We start from the raw sequence: 16,998 nt of genomic DNA on the forward strand, positions 1-16,998 counted from the left end.
AAGCTAATGGTTGGACAGGATTGATTAAGTTGAAGAGTACAGGGGTACACATGATGAAATTAAAAGTGCAAAGCCATAACTGATTTAACATGTAAATGTTTTTTTGAAGAATATCATGTCGATATATATTAATACTCAGGCCAGAAAGGACTATTACATATCCTTCCTCTACCATCTCTGGGTAGATAAAGAGTTTGTGGAAAACCACAGCGATACATAGATTAGGTCCGATCATTTGACAGTACCCATGCTCACTTATTTAAGCAAGCCTACAAACTATGAAATAACATAGTAAATAAGCAAGCCGAAAGATAAAACTTATAGTAACCTAAAACAAAGGAAATAGAGTTCCCCAAAACAAAGGGAATTATTGAAAAAGACAAACTACAGCCCAAAATAGCAGCTCAACAGCCTTAAGAAAGAAGCCCAACTCAGGCCCAAACAAAGAATGGCTTGGCAATCACCCTTTTTTCACGAATAAAAGAAATATAAAATGAACAAGTACAACAAAATGAATATAAAAGCTACTAAGATGTGGTTCGATCTAGTTGGTTGAACTGCTTCCATTTAGTATCATGCAATATTGATCCTAAGGATATGAATTTGGGAAATAATTTTGGTACTTCATCACATGGGTATTGTATGTGTGTTGATATCTTTCCACATGCAATCCATATATCGGATATTGGGGAATTACCCAATATGGTGTTTCATTGTATGAAGCATACTGTATTTGGGACGATGCAAAAAGGGAATCATGTTGTGGTTGGAGCATGCAACTTTGTAGTAGATAAGAGCAAAAAGGTTTTTTGTTGTATTCAACTTGATTGCAAAAAAAAAAAAAAAAATCAAAATTAAAATGTCATATTTTCTCTATGAAAGTATGAAGTAAAAAATTCATTGTCAGTGACATACAAATTTCACAGAAATTTCAGAGAAATTTTGGACAAAATTTCGGTGTGAATTTTTAAATATATTTTGTGTGTGTAGATATTTCGGAAATTAAGAATTTCGCGGAAATGTACGGTAAATTTCGGTAAATTTCGAGAAAATCCTGACGGAAATAACATAGCATATGAATTTCGTTTCGGTACTTCAAAATTATGAAAATTTCAAAGGAAATTTTACCAGTTTCGGAGAAATTTAAAACCTTGATGCTGGTTGATGAGTGGCAATGTACACCAGGAGGGTCTTAGGTGTCAATGCTTGTCAACTTGGTTGCTCTGATTTAGGGTTGGCCGGATAGCTGTACGGTTTTATACAATCTGCATTTTCTTTCTTAGTTTGGTTAGTTTTTGTTTTTCGGTAGCTTTGATTTATGCAATCTAAATTGTGCTTTGAGATGTATTATGAAGGATTTTTCGAATCCCTCTGGTTTGATGGAAAGACGTCGTTAATATAAATGGAACCTGATTCTGTTTCCCTAAAAAAAAAATTAACAATCTAATTGTGAAACAAAAAAATCGTAAAGCTAAGTTGGAGGCCTCTGAGGATTTCGGACTGACCTCGAAGGGTGAAACCTAGGGTTTCATGCAGTGTAGGAGGTGAACTCGCATTCCCCAGACCAAGCATCAGCAGGGCTCCAGCGAGAGGGCAGCGAGGTTTGTTCACAGGGACGACGACGTCGTGGGTTGCAAAGAGAGATCTCTTTTAGCAGCGGCGTTGTTATCCCGGTGGTGTTAAAGTCCTAATTTGAGGTGCTAGGCTTCATAGGTGTTTGGATCCGAGCGTGGGCTCGTCAGGGATCTCTGTTTTGAAGGGAGCGATTCGGTGTTTGTAGGCAACGCAGGCGATTCTTCTAGGAAGCCGATTGTGTGTGTTTTTCCTAGTTGGGATCAAGGCAGTTTCAGTCCTATTAGTTGATGCGGAGGGTCGTTGGCGACCGTCGGAAGGGTGATGGGGTGCTACTCCCTCAAAGGTTCATATCCGGCCGATTTGGGGTGATCAAGGTGAAGGAAGTGGATTGTCGGCCATTAGGCCTCAGTCTGCCCAAGCTGCAGCAATGTAGCCCAGCTGGGCTAGGCCACTTTCTTTCTCATTTTTTCTTTTGGGTTTAGCTTGGTGTGGGGTTTTGGGGAGTGGCATAGCCTTATATAGTCTTAGGTTGAAGTTGTTCATGTGTTGGATGCTGCGATGTATACCATAAAGGTTAGGCATCAAATTTTCAAGACAGTTGCTTTGATTTAAGGTTGCGTAGGCGTATGGTTTTTTTTCTTTTCTATCATTCTTTTCAGATTTTAGGTTTTTATTTTTTTTTGTATTTGAATAATTGAGTAAATCGCTCAAGATTCTAGTACGGTCATTCGATATTATTAATGAAACCTAATTATGTTTCTATAAAAATAAAAATAAAAAAATAATAAAAAAAGTGAGAGAGAGAGAGACCCAGTGAGCACACCTTAACCCACACCACTGTGAAGAAACATTCCTCATCAGAGTCCGAGTATCTCTTACTCGTTCCACCACCATTGGAATCTTTCCTCCATATTCATAGTCATCGGAATCAGCCCAAAATTGCGGCTTCCAGAAATGATAGTTAAATTAGGTAAAGAATAAGAAGAAAAATGTGAGAGTAAAAAAACCTGCGCCGTCCCACTTCTCTGCTAGTTGCCAACTGCCATCCATGGTGTCCCTGTTATAATTTAATCTCTAATTAAGAGCGGACACGGGCGTTGCCCACAACTGACCCATTCTTATCCCCAAAGCTTTCAAATACCTGAACTACCCGACCACTAACCCTACACACATTATATTTAAACCCTTTCACTTCCAACTTACCTTCATAGACATTCTTAACCAAAACATTTCCAAGTTTTTCAGTGCAGCAAAAACTCTCCAACGATGGCAGATCAAGAAAGCCAGGTCTGGCCCTTGGCGCCGGGCAAGCTACACCAAAGAAGCGACGAAAATCCCACGTTCAAAGCCATACGCCGAGAGAGAAGCAACAAGTGCTTCGTCTACGTTTTCTCCGGCATCGTCCTCTTCAGCATCGCCATCTTGGTTTTCGCGCTGCTCGTTCTCCGAGTCAAGTTGCCGGAGATCAAACTGAGATCCGTCACCGTGAAGAATCTCAAGTACTCGTCTTGGCCGCCTTCGTTCAACACATCTTTGTCTGCACAAATGACAGTGAAGAATCCAAACTTCGGGGACTATGAGTTTGTGCCGACCACGGTGAGTTTCTTGTACGGAGGAAGCAAAGTTGGGAGCACGAAAGTGGTGAAGGGGCAAGCCAAAGGGAAGAAGACTGGGAGGGTGAGTTTTGGGGTTGATTTGAGGTCGAACAAGCTGCCGGAGGGGGCTAATAATCTGACGAGTGATATAAATTCCGGGATGTTGAAGCTGACCGGCACCGGCAAAGTGAGTGGTAAAGTGACTTTGTGGAAGATTATAAACAAGAGAAAGACGGGGAAGATGGATTGCACCATGACGCTTGTTTTGAAGAGTAAGACCATCAAGGATTTGGTGTGCAGATAATAGCTAGCTAGAGTGTTGTAATTGATTAGCAGTATGGTGTAATATGATCTGTGATTTTTGCTTCTGTATACTTGAATGTGAGATCTAGTTTCTAGGTATTGATTCGATCATTAATTTGTTTCTAAAGATTTAGTACTTAGAAATTTCGATTATTTATTTACTTGTTTCATTTTTTGAATACTAATATACATGTATGATTTATGAGTTTGATACAATTATATTATCTGGTTCGCAATATAAATTCGAAACTTAGAAGTTTAAAATTGCTCATATTTTCTATTATATGAAATTGACAAAATAAATCATTTCATTATGTCGAACAATCTGAAGTATCCAAAAACTAAATTGAGTCAAAAATTAATCCGCTCTTCAAATAGAGTCAATGATTTTCCTATCCATTTACTTTTTCTCGATTACATATTTTGCCCATTTACTTGATAGCAGGCGTAGGTGTGTTTTGAGGCTGATATGGTGCAGATGTTGCCATTTGCAAGCTTTATGCTCCATTGTTATTCGCTAAAAAAAAAAAAAACCAAGTTATAAGTGCCAAAAATTCGGTGAGCATGTGCCAAAGTTCTAAACAAATAAAACTGAAACGGAATGTTGTTTCAGAAAGGTGCCAAGAGAATCGATTCCTCAATCCAATGAGCTGTTTCTACGAATGTAATCCGTGTTCATATATTTTATTTCTACTGAATGAGACCATAGCATCACCGAATTGAAAAAATTCAATCAAGGATACCCAAAAGTCAACAACTCCATGTCACAATTTAATAGGAGGGTTACTGAACCAACAAAAACATTAATCAAGGGGTAAAAGCATTGTTTAATGATGATCATAGATTTCTTTGACTCTTGAAAATTTGAATGTGAGATTGTGAGGTGAAATCATGATTCATAAGCTCTGTTGCTGCCGGTGGAGTGTGCAGTTGCTTCTTTTCTTTGTTTATTTGCTTTCTCCCTAATTTAACGTTGCTGCATGATTGGTTTCTAAGCTGGAGAAGATCGCTTTTCTTGGTCGGTTTTGGGTTGTAGTACTAACCACGTGCATGATCCAGCCTGTGATTATTAGTTTCCATCTAAGAGTCTTTTTAGGCAAGGAAGCCCTACTAAGTGGGCCAAATTTGGGCCTCCTAAAATCTTGTAACTAATTTTGTTTTTGTTTCGATCCGGGATCAGATCAGATCATTTGACACAAATTATGTCAAATTTCGAAATTCCAAAGGAAAATTGATCTATTTAAAGTCTACGAATCTCTTAATAGACACTAGAAAATGTCCACACACCCGATGAGTGTGAGAGTAGTGGAGAATTTGAAATAGTTATTTTTTTTTTTTTTTTTTTTTATTGTTTTATTTTTCTTTTTACATTTTTGTCCCTGATGTTAAAATGTAATCCATTATATTTTAATATTTGAGGGTCATAAAGGTAAAAAAAAAAAAATCAGTTTTGACTAACAACACCTCTTAGTAATAGTATAGATTTACAAAACTCCTAGACTCAATGAAAAACAGTGGCATACGAAAGTCTGTTTGCGCAAATGATAGTGCGATCATGTGTAGAAAAGACTAAGAAAGATAAGAAGTCATATGATCGGTTTTGGTGGGATTATGATGTCTTTCAATCTTTCACGATCACTACCAAAAATTAGTAAAAAATAATAAAAAATGATTTATCACTTATAAAAATGTTTATTTAGTAAAACAATTTGACACATATTGCGCCAAATTTCAATCACATATTATATTTTGTAAGTAATTAAGTATTTTTATTTTTATCTATATTTTCTCTCTCTTGCTTTTATTCCGTAATTTATTTTTCTGTTCAATTTCTTTCAATCGTTTGAAGGAAGATGGAAAATACATTTCCAGCTAAAATTTAAATTATGTCCTCTTGGGAATTTTTTTTTTTTTGGGGGGGGAAGGGGGGTTGCGGGGGCGCGTGTTTCTGCTCCTCTGTCTATTTTTCAATTATAACGCCTCAATCGTCTTTGTTGTACAACAATAATAAATTGGTACAACCTAATGTTAGAGGTATAAGTTATAACCCCTCGTAATTAAGATATTGTTACATCTCCGTCCTCAACAAAGAAAGAAAGGAGCATCTTAGATGTTTGCAATAGTAATACACGAAGAGCCAAGAGGGAGGGAAATTAAATACAACAGAGGCAATCCAGTTGATCATTGCCAAATTCGGCTAAAGCATAAGTTACTTTATTTTACTTTTGGCTCCTATGTTGTTTTTTAATGCAATCAGGGTTCTTCCTAGCTATAGTTAGTTCGTGAGCTTAATTTGCTTAATCTCTATGTAATCTGTCCATCCTTGTTCTTGCTGCTGCATTCCTTTCTGTACCTCACTGTCTATGCTTCGTCTCTAATCTTTCCTTGTATCTCTGGATATCTTCTTCTCCAATCTTTGTTGTGACTAAGTTCAAACGTACTGTGCATTTATGTATGAAAGGAGAAATAGGAAAAGCATTATGATCATTGGGTTGCAAATAAAGTCTCTAAAGAAATAGATGAAAAGACGTGTTCATATGATTCATCGATGCCAATTCTATAAATCTACAGTATCCTCTTGGACTCTTCTTCTCACAATTAAGACATCGCCATTTCTACCAAATGCTTGAGACAAAGGACAAGCCTTATATCCTCTGTAAGCAAAATTAGATTAGACATGTCATATTTTAACTTTTTTTACAACAACTTGTTTTGATTCCTTGCAGAATAAGTAATTGATAAGAAATGTGTTTCTCTTTTTTTTTTTTCTCTTTTTTTTTTTTTAAAATTAACAGAGGATTAGGCGATATCAGCCCCTCGTTAGCGGTCATTGTGCAAGGCGCCTACCCTCTCCATAAGAGGAGAGGACCGCTACACCCGGGAACCCACTGCTCGTCCCTTCATTTAATATTATTAAAAAAGAAAAAGAAAATACAATAAAGGGAGAGGGGCACCAGACCAAAACCTCTCCTGAAAAAGAAGAATACAATGACTCAAGATTTGAGGTGAAGAAACTCAATTGAAAACTATAAAGGCCTCCCAAAAAAGAAAAACCCAAAAGCAACTGATCTTCTCCAGCCAAAAATATAGCAGCAAAAGAGTAACGTATAACCAGAGCACCAATTTCCATACAAGCACCAACTACATGGGTGTAGAAAGAAAATCCAACAGTAGCCAACATTGATGACCCAATTGCACAAAATGAACTTATCATTACTTGTAGCCCCTTCATGACATGCTTAAAAAAACCATCAAGTCCATGAAATACAATCCCGTTAACCACGTTGATAGGGATAACCCAATGAGTCATAATGCAAAGGTAGCCAGATCACAGGAGTGGGGAAGCAAACCACTGCAATGAAGAATAATTCAAACCCAAATTTGCCATAGAATCTGCAACCATGTTACCCTCACGATAAATATAAGAACATCTAATTGCCATACCACGCATTTGAGTCAAGCAATTAAGCCAACGAGTCCGCAAAGACCATGGAGGCTCAAAAACCCGAGAATAAATACATTGAAGAACACTCATTGAATCAGTTTCCAGCCAGAGATGATACCATCCACTTCTAAAAGCAATATCAATTCCAATGATTACCGCAAGAAGCTCTGCAAAAAAAGAAGTTTGAACCCCCAAAGCTTGACAGAAGCCACCCTGAAAAAGACCATTAGCACTTCTAAACACTCCACCACAAGCAGCAGGCCCCGGATTTCCCTTAGCCAGACCGTGTGTATTTAATTTTAGCCACGGAGAAAGAGGAGGATGCCAGATAACCATACGAGGCACATGACATTTACGAGATAACGGGGCAACTCCTAAAGCAGAAAGCATTGCCTATCAACAACACCAATAGCATAACCTGGAATATAAGGACCTACATGCATAATCCAAGCTTTAACATAATAAGAAACTTGTCGAAGGGAGGGAGCCTTATTATCAAACAAGAGTCTGTTCCGAGCCTTCCAAATAGCCATCAAAGCAAAAGGAATAACAGCCACCCAAACATTAAATAACTAAGGGGAGAAAGACTTGCCCACTATCACACCCCAGAAAAATTGGATTGAACCTTGAGTTGGGAGAACAGTACCAAAAACGCTTGCTATCCATTGCCAAACACTTTGAGCAAAAGGACAATTAAAGAATAAATGTATATAATCTTATACGTGTTTAAGGAAAACTGAATTGGGAGAGAATTGAGTCGTGCTTTCATTGATAATAGGAGCCTATTTATATAGAGGATTACAAACATAGAGATAGAGTTGTACAAGGAAACATAATCGTACATTGATTGGATATCTCCTAAGATTCTCCGAGAATATCTCTAATATAAACCTTATTTCAACTAGAGCAAAAGGACAATTAAAGAATAAATGTATATAATCTTATACGTGTTTAAGGAAAACTGAATTGGGAGAGAATTGAGTATTGCTTTCATTGATAATAGGAGCCTCTTTATATAGAGGATTACAAACATAGAGATAGAGTTGTACAAGGAAACATAATCGTACATTGATTGGATATCTCCTAAGATTCTCTGAGAATATCTCTAATATAAACCTTATTTCAACTAGAGCAAGTAACCTCGAGTTTGGGCTAGACACATATTCTGGATTTACTTGAACACACCCCCTTGTGTCGCCCAAACGTGGTGCTTCTCTCGTTGCCTCGTTAAAAACCTTGCCGAGTAACAAAAACTCAGTTGGACAAAAATAACCTCGGTCGAAGGGGAAAAAGAGCACAACACACCCTTCACGTTTCGAGACCATACATGTAGACACCTCCCCCTGATGACAACGGTCATGGGAGTTCGGATAACTTCCGCAAACGATGCTACCAACATGTTTCCCGAAAGTGGAATTTAGGCAATGACTTAGTGAGCAAGTCTGCCGCACTGTCCTCAGATTGAACCTAGTTCACTTTGATCTTGAGGAGAGTCTGTTGTTGTTGCTGATTATCCTTGGTGTTGTCGCTTTTGATGTAGCCTTGCTTCACTTATTCAAAATAAGCAGCATTATCGTAAATGCTCGTAGGCTCATCTATGGTAGACTTCAAACCACAATTGTTCGAACATGCGTAATTATAGATCCAATCCATATACATTCACGAACCACTTCGTGAAGAGCAATAATCTCTGCATTGTTCGAAGATATAGCGACTAGGGTCTATTCTGTAGATCTCCAAGATATCACGGTCTTTACCCATGGTGAACACTTAACCATTTTGGGAATGACCTTTGTGTGGGTCAGAGAAATACCCAACATCAGCAAAACCTTCCAAAACACATGTCATTTTGGGATGGGGATAGCTGACGCAAGCCAGTGTTGGTGGCGTTCCTGGTGTGTGATGGGTCCAAATCCATCATCTCTTTGTCGGGATAGAACAAGCCCATATCAATCATACATCTCAAGTATCGAAAGACATCTTTTACACCAATCCAATGTCGTCGAGTTGGCGCAGAGCTATATCTAGTTAACAAGTTCATGGCAAATGAGATGTCCGGTCTTGTGCATTGAGCTAAGTACAATAATGCGCCTATTGTACTTAACTAGGGCATTTCTGCCCCTAGCGCATCTTCGTCATCATCCTTCGAACGAAGAGGATCCTTTTTAGGATCAAGACTACGGACGATCATGGGGGTGCTTGAAGGCTTGACCTTGTCAAAATGCCTAAGCATCTATCAACACGATGCTCAAGTTCCAAACCGAGACATAATCGTGTTCTCCCATAATCCTTCATCTCAAAATCGAATTTCAAGTGTTCAGCGGTTTCCCTTAACTCTTTAAGGGCTTCTAAAGATCATGTCCAACAGGAACCGCAATAAAATTCCAAACTTGTTATGAAAAACGCGCGGGCATATTCCTTCCCAATCAAGTAGTCACTTTAGTGAGCGTTTCAATCTTATTGCAAACGCGCTCCATGGTCTAGAGCCACTTGACTTGGGTAAATGAAGTTTACCATAAATCTTCATGTATATTCCGTATCTAGATTCTCATAGAGTTACGTAGTGACCACATTTGTAAGCTGCATGATCAGTTATTCGGAAACTACCAAACTGACAGGGAAGTGGAGTGCAATGACATCCATTACGAGAGAATATGTCTCATCGTAGTCGATTCCAGGGCGTTTTGTGAGAAGCCTTGCGCCATAAGGCGAGATTGCCATCTCTTTTTCTCATCACGCTTTCTAACGAAGACCCATTAGTCAATAGGTTTTATGTTATGAGGTGTTGGCATCACTGGCTCAAAAACCTTCCTCTTCATTAGAAAATCCAACTTAACCTGTATCACATCTTTCCATTTAGGCCAAATCTCTCTACGTTGGCATTCATTCATCAACGGAGCGTGGTTCGATATCATCTGACTCAACAAACTCATGCGCAACGAAATGTGCAACTACATCATCAATTATGATGGAGTTTCTATCCCGCGTCTCATGTACACTAGTGTAATTTTCAAAGAGCTCTATATTCTCAGGAATAGGTTCTGACGTTGAGGCGTCCCCCAACGATAACCATAACCCGGAAGATACTCATGAGACGGATTTTGAGTGTCGATGATCAAAGGATTGGAATGAGCCAAAGTATCCTTCGAACCCACGGGCCTTCTACGCATCCTAGCTAGGGCCATGGCCTATAACGACTGAGTGCCACTCTCTTTGGCGTTGGCGCCATGCCTACCTCCGTGTAGGGTGGCACTACGTCCTCTCGTAAGGACGTCATTCCTTGCAAGCATTTTTTGCAGCATATTTGTGTGATCTCGTCACTTTAGTAGGGATCAAGATGAGACATAGTGGGGACAGACCACGACAATTCCTGTCGTTCCTGCTGAACATCTGTGTTCTTATCTCCCCCTAACGATGGGAAGACTGTCTCATCAAAGTGACATACGCAAATCTAGCGGTAAGGAGATCGCCTAGCAAGGGCATGAAGTGGCGGACGATTGTTGGAGTCTCAAATCCAACGTAGTTGTCCATTCGTCTGTGAGGACCCATCATAGAGCGCTGTGGCGGCGCAATTGGCACATAAATAGCACACCCAAATATGCGTAAGTACGATACTTGTACCCAGTCAATAGCTGTAACGCAGAGGTAGATTGAGTGGCGGTGGGTCGTAGACGAATTAGCATAGCTGCATGAGATATTGCATCACCCCAAGCGGATATTAGGAGATTGGTGCGCATTACCAATGTCCGGACTACTATCGTAGTCATTTCCGCGAGACCATTTGGATGTGCTCATGGGAATATGATGTCCAACATCAGTCCCAATGCAATAACCATCGAATGTCTTCGATGTAAACTCACTAGCATAGTTAAATCCAATTGATTGAATAGGATGATTCGGAGAGTGAGCCCGTTGTTGTATGATATGTGCTAGGAGTGTAGCATAAGCAGCATTACAAGTGGACAATGACACAACACGTGACCAGCGAGTTTGCGTGTCAACCAACATCATGAGGTATTTAAACGTCCGCAAGTTGGTTGAACTAGTCCACAGAATCCCTACGGATTCTATGTAAGAACATATTGAGTATTTTTATGTCCTTTGCATAGGACGGTCTCAGTCCTAATTTCCCTAAGGAACGGGCTTTGTAAAACGAGCAAGAGGCTTTAGAAGCAACCAATGAGGATTTTGGTTGGGCCTGAGCGTCTGAAACGCTATTTGAAGCAAGTTGGTGATTGCAGCATCACCTGAGGTGCCATCACCATGATGGACGCTATCTATGGTGTCATGGATTGGGACTGTGCCAGAGGCAGCGGCGGTGGTCACACTTAGTCCAAGAATCAACCTTTGATTCATTCTTCATTTCGCTCGAGAGAATGGATGTCCGTGTGAAGTCTTTTGTAGACAGATCATCATATCTTGACTAGGATGATCTATCCTGTCGTGACAAAGCCAATATGTGTCTAAATCCAAGAGATCTTCTCTCATAACTTTTATTGGATTAATAGATCGAATAGTGACATAGAGTCCACTAGAGAGACACATAAACTTCTCTAAGATGCGCATTTATTCGCAACCATTATAGGTATTGCAAAGGAACTCATTTCAGTTCTCTACATGTGTTTTCGCATGGAATCCGTTGGCTATTCATATGGGCGATTTGCCCTAGGAGCGTAGAGAGTTTCTGTGACAGTAATCAAGGTGTCATTTGGCAAGTGGAACTTGGGCTATTCCATGTCCTTGAATTAATACCGATGGCCCAGCGATCGTAGTCACAAAGTAATGTGCTCAGAATCAAAATGGAGTCAAAATGAAAAGAACTCGAAATTTTATTCATAAGCCAACGGAGTTACATCATTGTCTCTTGGACCAAAGAAAATCTAATCCAAAATGCTAGCTAATGCAAAACAATGGTAGTCGTCTAACTTCTTTCAGTAATTCCAAAATAAATGTGACCAGGTGAGTAGAGAGATGTCGGTGGAGCAAGGCTCGCTTAAGTACCACTAATCTCAGAACCTTCCTAGACATCACACTTACTTTGGGTGAGCCTACTTTGAAGAAAGACTAAACCATTGGCATTTACTACAAAAATATATGGCAATTACCTATTACATCTCTTGGAAAAATAAAGACTTAAACAGAATTGGCGATCTATTGATCCCAGCCAGATTTGAAGTCTTCAACCCTTCACTCTAGATCATATTCTTGATCTTCTTGTTCCACATAGTGAGCTTCTCTTGCTTCACAATATGCTTTGTAGGCGGTGACAAGTTCTTCACGAGCTCTACAAATGTGTGTGCAATGATCAGACACTCCACATCGAGAGCATACATCTCTTTGCTCGAACTCCATTGATTGAGGCGCTTTGAAAGCGTCATTTAGATGGCTCTTAGTGTTGGTGGCCCCACCAACATGGCCAGAGGCGTTGCCTCCCTCTCTCTTTCCACGTTTACCTCTTCGGTTCCGTGTTCGCCTATTTTGGCAGTTACCTTCCCAAGTAGAGCGATTATATGGACCAGAACGTCCAGAAGTATCCCTAAGATTAGGGTTTCGCTCTTGACGCCCTCTCTTAGAGGCGCGACTATAATTAGATTCCAGAATATGATATGTTTCCATGGATCTCGAATTATAGTTCTTCACAAGGATGTTGTCATGCTTTTCAGCGACATTCATAGCTCCAATAAGCTCATGAAACCTTGTGATCCGTTCTGCAGTAACATCGATTCGATAGTTCTTAGCAACCATCAATGCAGAGATGGGGAAGGTAGAGAGAGTCTTCTCAATCAACATCGCATCTGTGATCCCTTTACCACAGAATTCCATTAAGGATTTAATGCGAAGTGCTTCCGAGTTGTAGTCAAGAACTGACTTGAAATCACAGAAGCGGAGGCTATGCCATCTCACTTTTAGGTCAGGAAGCAGGGAGTCACGGACGTTGCCAAATCTTTCTTCGAGTGAGGCCCACAGCCTTCTGGGGTCTTCTTCATTCATACACTCGTACTGGAGCGAATCATCCATATGACAAGTCATTAGGATGATGGCTTTTGTCTTATTTGCCTCTAAGGCTGCTCTATTTGATTCTAAAGCTTGAGCTTGCTCAACAGTTAGCACGTCCTGGCTAGGCTCGAGAATCGTATCCAGGATTCCATCGACCTTGAGATGCTGGCGGACATCACGAACCCACCGGTGATATTCAGAGCCAGTTGTTCCCAATGGAGCAAAGTCCAATTTGTTCAGGTTACTCATCCTGAAAGAGAACAAGAAATTAAGGTTAGTTTCGGAGCGAAAAAGGCTACCACGAAAACAAATAAAATTTCTGAGCAGAGTCGCTTTCAAGAAATTAGGAATTTCCGAGCTTAGTCGCTTCCAAGAAATTCGATTCCAAGAGGGGTTGGATTAGATCGAATCAATTATGTAAGTGATCGATCATAAATTCTCTACAAACTCTAAGTTTGGAGATCTCAACAAGCTCTAAGCTTGGAGTGAGCACGAACCCCTACAGTTCGGCTTAATTAGGTCTCCCCTATGATGAAGAAAGGGGGGTAGAAGAAGGGAGTTTGCAAGTCCCCGAGAAAAAGAATTAAAACTTCAAAAACGGGAACTTTTAGTAAAAAATACCTCGAAATAGATCGCCGGAAAAATAGACCAGAAAAAGTGGTCTGAAAAAGTCACCGGAAAATGGTCGGAAACGTGGCCGGAAAAGTCGCCGGCAGTGGCCGGAAACGGTCAACTGGCGTTGACCAGAGTTGACCGGTGCTGACGTGGCGCTGGGTCCTCTGCTGACGTGGCTACTGACGCGGAGGCTGGTGCTGACTGGAAGCTTACGCAGGCGCTGACGTGGCAGTGCTGATGTGGCGCCTGAGGTGGAATGACGTCAGTGGGGCAGTGGGCTGACGTCAGTGGGCCAGGTGCTGCTCCCCTTCTTTCTGGCACGTGGGCTTCTGGGCTTTTGTTAGAACTGGGCTTTTGGGCTTTTCGTTTTCCTCTGGGCTTGTCTATTACTTGGGCTGACTGGAACAAGGATTAGGGCAGATTAGTGGCGGTTCAAGGATGCAATGACACTGCTGGCCGGTTCGGAATTTTAATGGCCGGTTCCGGGAAGGATTTTTCCGGTTCTCGGAAACTGGGGTGGCGCTGCAACTTCTGACAGAGGATAGCAGTGAAAAGTAGACGGTAAGGATGTGAACCAGGCAAGGGATCTACGGATTCTTCTTGGGGCCGGTTCAGTCACTTCCAAAGGCCGGTTCAGGTTGATTCCGGCCGGTTCTGGGGATGGGGCCGCCGGTTCCGAGTTCCTGGAGTCTGTGGCCTCAAGTTGGGAGGCGGAGGTTTCTAGGATTTGAGGGTTACGAATTTAGGGTTTCAAAGTTAGGGCTTCGTGATGATAACATGTTTAAGGAAAACTGAATTGGGAGAGAATTGAGTCGTGCTTTCATTGATAATAGGGGTCTCTTTATATAGAGGATTACAAACATAGAGATAGAGTTGTACATGGAAACATAATCGTACATTGATTGGATATCTCCTAAGATTCTCCGAGAATATCTCTAATATAAACTCTATTTCAACTAGAGCAAGTAACCTCGAGTTTGGTCCAGACACATATTCTGGATTTACTTGAACAATACGATATTACTTCATTGTTTTATAAGAATATGAATATGTTAATGGAATAAATCCATAGTTTTTTTTTTTTTTGTCAACAAAATTCTATATTTATACATGTTTATGACTTAGAATCCTTCCTGAGAGTACATGATTATGAATTCTATACTTGTACATGTTTATGACTTAGAATCCTTTATGAGAGGAACTAAGTTTAGTACCTATAAAATAAATAAAGACTGATGATCACTTCTTTACTCATCGCACACACACATACGTTTTTCACAAACTGTGCAGTACGAGAGCGTCTAAGAAGATTGCATAGAGAAAAGGAGCTTCAATTGCCATAAGAGGTTAGTAATTTGTTCATCAATATTAACTTAAGCATGTCAATAATATATGTATTAAATTCATTAATAATAAAGAATCATTAATAATTTTCTAAAAACAAAAATTCATTATGTATTTGTGTTTTATTATCGAGTGCAAAACTATTTTAGAATTTAACATCCTCACCAAGACTGCCTGCTACATAAATATTCATGCCGCCCAGTCGCCCACTCATACATTTTTCCTTGACTTTTCTCAAAATCCATAGAACAAGCTATGTTTCTTTCAGCCTGTCATTTTCCCTTAATGCCCTCTATTAGAATTCAACAACACATTACTTATTCCACAAATTCATCATCAGAAGCTTCTAATACAATAATTTATCGTATAAACAATCCAGATTTTGGAATAATGATCATTTCATATAAAAACGACAAGAAAAGTCAAAAGTCAAGCCGTGCAACTAGTGCCAACGCGTTCGAGAAGACACTTACACCAATCTGACTCCAAAAAGTTCCTCACCATTTCACTGTCAACGACCAGAAAAAAAAAAATTAACAGACTTAGGATCCAATTATATATCTCAAACCGCAACTCAGAGCTCCCATTATTGATTATTGCATCCATGGCTAGTCCGTTTAACCCGAGAGAGCAAGTAAAGCCCTTAGCCCCATCATCAAGATACAGCGTTCGCAGCCATGACTTGGAAGACGACGTCCCTTCCCTCCACATAACTAAGTTCAGCCAAAGAAATTACTACTGCTGCGGCCTCGCCGCCGCCATGTTCTTGATCCTCGCCGTCATCGCCATCGTCCTCGGCTTCACCGTCTTCCACGTGAAGGGCCCGAGGATCACGATGAACGGCGTCACGACTGCTAACGGAAGTTTACTGACCGGTTCCAATATCACTCTTCTGGCGGATGTCTCGATCAAGAACCCTAACGTGGCGTCGTTCAAGTATGAAAACACGACCACTTTGGTTTACTTCAAGGGGACGCAGGTCGGCGAGGGGAGGAGCCCGGCGGGGGTGGCGAAAGCGAGGAGGACGATGAGGATGAACGTGACGGTGGATATTGTTCAGGCGAAGATCCGGGCCGTGCCGGAGTTTTCCAAAGAGTCTGCGGCAGGGGTGTTAAATTTGACTAGCTTTACGAGAGTTCATGGCAAGGTGAAAGTTGTTATGGTGAAGAGGAATGTTGTGGTTGAGCTGAATTGTACCATGACATACAATTTTAGCCAAGGGATTCAGGGAGATAAATGCAAACAGCGAGTTGGACTTTAGGTTCTGTTAATTTTTGTGTTTGTTTCTTCTTTTTCTTTTTTTGGTTTGAAATTTCAATCGGATTGATAATTCAGGTTATAGTGTATATATGTTAAAGTATGCTTTATTATTCTTCATAGTAATATAAAAATTAGGAACAGGCAGGTTTCTAAGAGCAGTCGTTGTTTGTAAACCCTTTAGTTAATGTTATTTTAAGTTGCTGTCTCCTGTTAAAGGCTCCGAAAATAGAATCTCAAACTTAAAGATGCCTAATACAAATTTTGGCACAAACTTTTCTCAAATAAAAGAATGCTAGCTTTTGCAGGGGGTTCTAAAATAATAGAATCGCACCTCCAAACTCATTATTCATGTGCAGAGATGCTCTGGTTGGTTTAAATAATGGTAGTTCTCAGTTTCACAATAAATTAGATCATATTATATATGAGCTAAAGATGATTACAGCCATGATATTGTAGAAATTTATGCTCCTTTCACTTGTAACATTTAAAAACTGTATAATGATCAAACGTGTATATATCTGGATTACAGAGCTTTATTTCTCATGTAAATAAATACTCTATTGTGATCAAGAGGTGTCCACCACCAATCCAGAAAGGCTTTTTTTTTTTTTTGGTCTGAACCAATCCATAAGGCATCTAGGTAATAGTTGCTATCTGAATTTTAGAATATGAGTAGCTATCAAGTATCAAGGATTCAAGGGATTGCTGCACTTAATTGAGAGCTAAAGTCAATTTGAGGGTTCCAATTGTGAGTGGTATCTACCAAAGCTGACGATCGAGTGGCTAGCTGGTCAAATACATATATGTCTACATGATGGATTCATATAAGTGAAATGGAATCATAATTCATATCTTGACGGGTTT

At 40.0% G+C, this 16,998-nt stretch overlaps 2 protein-coding genes across 2 annotated transcripts; both read left to right on the forward strand.

Annotated features, from left to right (window-relative positions):
• The first annotated feature begins 2,727 nt into the window (after positions 1–2,727).
• LOC133744075 (late embryogenesis abundant protein At1g64065-like) lies at positions 2,728–3,689 on the forward strand. Its single transcript, XM_062172209.1, has one exon. It carries the CDS (start codon positions 2,842–2,844, stop codon positions 3,472–3,474), a length of 633 nt encoding a protein of 210 aa, XP_062028193.1. The 5' UTR covers positions 2,728–2,841; the 3' UTR covers positions 3,475–3,689.
• Positions 3,690–15,393: 11,704 nt separating this feature from the next.
• On the forward strand, positions 15,394–16,339 carry LOC133745327 (uncharacterized). The gene has a single exon (XM_062173384.1). It carries the CDS (start codon positions 15,479–15,481, stop codon positions 16,133–16,135), a length of 657 nt encoding a protein of 218 aa, XP_062029368.1. The 5' UTR covers positions 15,394–15,478; the 3' UTR covers positions 16,136–16,339.
• The last annotated feature ends 659 nt before the right edge of the window (positions 16,340–16,998 follow it).

Source organism: Rosa rugosa, chromosome 4, assembly GCF_958449725.1.
Source record: "Rosa rugosa chromosome 4, drRosRugo1.1, whole genome shotgun sequence".
Taxonomy (NCBI): Eukaryota; Viridiplantae; Streptophyta; class Magnoliopsida; order Rosales; family Rosaceae; genus Rosa; species Rosa rugosa.